Here is a 5,000-nt window from a genome sequence, read left to right on the forward strand (position 1 = left end):
TTTGAATTTGAATTTGAATTTGAATTTGAATTTGAATTTGAATTTGAATTTGAATTTGAATTTGAATTTGAATTTGAATTTGAATTTGAATTTGAATTTGAATTTGAATTTGAATTTGAATTTGAATTTGAATTTGAATTTGAATTTGCTGTTCGCTGTTCGCTGTTCGTGTTCGTGTTCGTGTTCGTGTTCTTGGAATTTGAATTTGAATTTGAATTTGAATATGAATTTGAATTTGAATTTAAATTTAATTTTGAATTTGAATTTGAATAAAAATTTGAATTTGAATTTGAATTACAATTTGAATTTGAATTTGAATTTGATTTTGAGTTTGTGTTTGTGTTCTTGTTCGTGTTCGTGTTCGTGTTCGTATTCGGTGTTCGGTGTTCGGTGTTCGGTGTTCGGTGTTCGGTGTTCGGTGTTCGGTGTTCGGTGTTCGGTGTTCGGTGTTCGGTGTTCGGTGTTCGGTGTTCGGTGTTCGGTGTTCGCTGTTCGGTGTTCGCTGTTCGCTGTTCGCTGTTCGCTGTTCGCTGTTCGCTGTTCGCTGTTCGCTGTTCGCTGTTCGCTGTTCGCTGTTCGCTGTTCGCTGTTCGCTGTTCGCTGTTCGCTGTTCGCTGTTCGCTGTTCGCTGTTCGCTGTTCGCTGTTCGCTGTTCGCTGTTCGCTGTTCGCTGTTCGCTGTTCGCTGTTCGCTGTTCGCTGTTCGCTGTTCGCTGTTCGCTGTTCGCTGTTCGCTGTTCGCTGTTCGCTGTTCGCTGTTCGCTGTTCGCTGTTCGCTGTTCGCTGTTCGCTGTTCGCTGTTCGCTGTTCGCTGTTCGTGTTCGCTGTTCGCTGTTCGCTGTTCGCTGTTCGCTGTTCGCTGTTCGCTGTTTGCTGTTCTATATCTACTTGAATTTGATTTTGAATTTGAATTTGAATATATGTTCTATATCAATTTGAATTTGAATTTGAATTTGAATTTGAATTTGAATTTGAATTTGAATTTGAATTTGAATTTGAATTTGAATTTGAATTTGAATTTGAATTTGAATTTGAATTTGAATTTGAATTTGAATTTGAATTTGAATTTGAATTTGAATTTGAATTTGAATTTGAATTTGAATTTGAATTTGAATTTGAATTACAATTTGAATTTGAATTTGATTTTGAGAGTTTGTGTTTGTGTTTGTGTTTGTGTTCGTGTTCGTGTTCGGTGTTCGGTGTTCGGTGTTCGGTGTTCGCTGTTCGCTGTTCGCTGTTCGCTGTTCGCTGTTCGCTGTTCGCTGTTCGCTGTTCGCTGTTCGCTGTTCGCTGTTCGCTGTTCGCTGTTCGCTGTTCGTGTTCGTTGTCGTGTTTGTGTTCGTGTTCGTGTTCGTGTTCGTGTTCGTGTTTGAATTTGAATTTGAATTTTAATATGAATTTGAATTTGAATAAAAATTTGAATTTGAATTTGAATAAAAATTTGAATTTGAATTTGAATTTGAATTTGAATTACAATTTGAATTTGAATTTGAATTTGATTTTGAGAGTTTGTTTGTGTTTGTGTTTGTGTTCGTGTTCGTGTTCGTGTTCGGTGTTCGGTGTTCGGTGTTCGGTGTTCGGTGTTCGGTGTTCGCTGTTCGCTGTTCGCTGTTCGCTGTTCGCTGTTCGCTGTTCGATTTTCGCTGTTCGCTGTTCGCTGTTCGCTGTTCGCTGTTCGCTGTTCGCTGTTCGCTGTTCGCTGTTCGCTGTTCGCTGTTCGCTGTTCGCTGTTCGCTGTTCGCTGTTCGTGTTCGTTGTCGTGTTTGTGTTCGTGTTCGTGTTCGTGTTCGTGTTTGAATTTGAATTTGAATTTTAATATGAATTTGAATTTGAATAAAAATTTGAATTTGAATTTGAATTACAATTTGAATTTGAATTTGAATTTGATTTTGAGAGTTTGTGTTTGTGTTTGTGTTTGTGTTCGTGTTCGTGTTCGGTGTTCGGTGTTCGGTGTTCGGTGTTCGGTGTTCGGTGTTCGGTGTTCGCTGTTCGCTGTTCGCTGTTCGCTGTTCGCTGTTCGCTGTTCGCTGTTCGCTGTTCGCTGTTCGCTGTTCGCTGTTCGCTGTTCGCTGTTCGCTGTTCGCTGTTCGCTGTTCGCTGTTCGTGTTCGTTGTCGTGTTTGTGTTCGTGTTCGTGTTCGTGTTCGTGTTTGAATTTGAATTTGAATTTAAATATGAATTTGAATTTGAATAAAAATTTGAATTTGAATTTGAATAAAAATTTGAATTTGAATTTGAATTTGAATTTGAATTACAATTTGAATTTGAATTTGAATTTGATTTTGAGAGTTTGTGTTTGTGTTTGTGTTTGTGTTCGTGTTCGTGTTCGTGTTCGTGTTCGGTGTTCGGTGTTCGGTGTTCGGTGTTCGGTGTTCGCCGTTCGCTGTTCGCTGTTCGCTGTTCGCTGTTCGATGTTCGCTGTTCGCTGTTCGCTGTTCGCTGTTCGCTGTTCGCTGTTCGCTGTTCGCTGTTCGCTGTTCGCTGTACGCTGTTCGCTGTACGCTGTTCGCTGTTCGCTGTTCGCTGTTCGCTGTTCGCTGTTCGCTGTTCGCTGTTCGCTGTTCGCTGTTCGCTGTTCGCTGTTCGCTGTTCGCTGTTCGCTGTTCGCTGTTCGCTGTTCGCTGTTCGTGTTCGTGTTCGTGTTCGTGTTCGAATTGGAATTTGAATTTGAATTTGAATTTGAATTTGAATTTGAATTTGGATTTGAATTTGAATTTGAATTTGAATTTGCTGTTTGCTGTTCGCAATCGAATCAGGTGTAAGCAATTCAGTTAAATGGAATATTATGATAGTAGGAATGTATAACAAAGTATTTATTCAAATTATAATTTAAATTCATGGAATGATGGAAATATTAAGACTTAGAAAAAAATCATAAATTCATCCCTATCCAAGATTCCATATTACACATAGTAGGTATATAAATCGAAATTAATTCAAAACACAGTACAGGTAGTTCAACAGTCGATTTGATTTAATAAAGATAAAATAATGAGTTAGTCCCTACTAATATTATAAATGCGAAAGTAACTCTGCCTGTCTGTTACGCTTTCCCACTTAAACCTCTCAACCATTTTGATAAAATTTGGCACAGACAATCTTTAGACCCTGAGAAAGAACATAGGCTACCTTTTATCAAAACACCACGCGGGCGAAGCCGCGAGCGGCAGCTAGTATAAAATAAAACAATTAATGTTTAAAACATTTACAAATTTATTTCCTTAACATAAAAACAATTGTCCGTCATTAACACTATTCAACACATCTGTGCTAACATATTCCATAACTAATTTATCACCTTCCAATAAAATCTCTTTTTCCATCAATTCCTGGATACCCACATCCATTTGTCCTGGACTTATACAATAACCGTCGAGTTGCCGAAACAATCTGAGTTTCGTTGAACCAATTTTGTTATTCTCGTTTTTTATATCACACGAATCACATATACTGTCTATAGCTCTTCCTAGGCTCCATTTAGAACTTATAAATACTGGTACTGTGCCTTTTAAATCTGGATCTAAAGTAACAGTTTCTAATTGCGTAATATTTTCTAGTTCATGTACAATTTTAACATCTTTTGGATCAGTATTTGCTGGTTTTTTGATAGCAAAATAAGTCCTATCTGATGGTGATACACTTTTTGGTCCTACAGCTTTTTGTTTTATTCTCATTAGATGTATTTTTGACGCTGTCTTCACTTTTGCTGTTGATTGCAATGCTTTTCTTATGTTTTCTGTTATCTGCAATGTTAGGAATTACATTAATAAAGATTTGTTTTTAAAATTATTTCAAAGGAAAATCCAAATAATTATTTTATTCTCAAATTAATTTTTATATTACCCAAATATGATATATGAAAAACTTACAACCATTAATATTTAACACTACATTTATAATATATAAAAATAAAAATTAACTCATTTAAAAATTCTTGTCATACTCAGATAAAAATTATAATATGTATTATTTTACCTTTTCTTGTAAATGCTTATTGGCTTCATGAAACTGACGTCTAGGTGCTTCAAGTTGTTCAATTTTGAATGCCATTGTTTCATCATCTATTTCTGGACATGACCTAGAAGTAATAAACATTTACATTTTTGATTTTTCAATAAATTGGTCTTACTGACTAAATATTGACTACAGTGGCTTGTCTGGATAAGATTAAACATCATCTTAGATATCTGCATGTATAATGGAAAATATTTGTTTAGTACAAATTTTACTGAATAGTCACAGTTAATGGAATAAAATATTTGATCTAGGAATAAAGAAAAAGTGTTTATCTTCAACTCTAAAACATTTGCAGGGAAATAGAACTCTCCAGTCTCTCAATTTTTTAAATTAAATCATACTGAAATAACTCATGCATACTTATAAGTTATTTGGTTTAGACTTTAAATGTGTGCAATTTATTAATTAGACGCTATTAACTTACGGATGAAACCTGTGCTCTATACAATAATTTTTATTACACTTAGTACACAGCATCTCATGAAGGTTACCCTTCCTGCATCCTTTCTCTGAACATCTGTATATTTCATCATTACTAGGCACTATATCCCGTGGTTTTGGCGCCAATTCACACAGGCCCGAAAGACAATAGTCGTTGAAGTGTATTCTACAAAATATCTTTCCACATTTACACTGAAGAGGTAGAAAATCAGTCTGGTTGCAATCCTTATACTGGCAGTGTTCACCGAGATCAGGGAATTCCATTTTGTAGTATGGTAATAGTCAAAATATTGTATTTATGATATCCAAACAAATAGATATTGCAATATGTAATATTTTGTTTATTTTAAATTCGCGTGATCATCTGTGTTGTTGTCAAAACTCAAAAGTGACACAATCATGTTATTGTAAATTTGACATATTTTTTTTGTCAGCTTTTTCATGTTCGAGATGCGTTCACGTAAATGTGTTCTATACACATAAAATAGCTATGGGTTTATTTTTCCCATTTTGAATATAATAATATTACTGTTCGCTGTTCGCT

The 5,000-nt window shown here is 35.5% G+C and overlaps 1 protein-coding gene across 1 annotated transcript; it reads right to left on the bottom strand.

Moving 5' to 3' along the window:
• Positions 1-3,199: 3,199 nt before the first annotated feature.
• On the bottom strand, positions 3,200-4,825 carry LOC149483632 (AN1-type zinc finger protein 1-like). Its single transcript, XM_089702990.1, has 3 exons — positions 4,440-4,825; positions 3,974-4,076; positions 3,200-3,741 (listed from the first exon to the last, which is right to left on the bottom strand). Exons 1-3 carry the CDS (start codon positions 4,718-4,720, stop codon positions 3,220-3,222), a joined length of 906 nt encoding a protein of 301 aa, XP_089559116.1. The 5' UTR covers positions 4,721-4,825; the 3' UTR covers positions 3,200-3,219.
• Positions 4,826-5,000: the final 175 nt, after the last annotated feature.

Source organism: Colias philodice, chromosome 13 (genome assembly GCF_061535455.1).
Source record: "Colias philodice isolate Cphi_HAF_F1 chromosome 13, ilColPhil1 Martin Lab GWU primary, whole genome shotgun sequence".
Lineage (NCBI taxonomy): Eukaryota > Metazoa > Arthropoda > Insecta > Lepidoptera > Pieridae > Colias > Colias philodice.

Coding starts and splice junctions, on each gene's coding strand:
- LOC149483632 (XM_089702990.1), bottom strand. CDS start 4,720: ATGGAATTCCCTGATCTCGGTGAACACTGCCAGTATAAGGATTGCAAC. Junction 4,077..4,439: donor ATAGAGCACAGGTTTCATCC/GTAAGTTAATAG, acceptor TATTACTTCTAG/GTCATGTCCAGAAATAGATG. Junction 3,742..3,973: donor ATAAGCATTTACAAGAAAAG/GTAAAATAATAC, acceptor CTAACATTGCAG/ATAACAGAAAACATAAGAAA.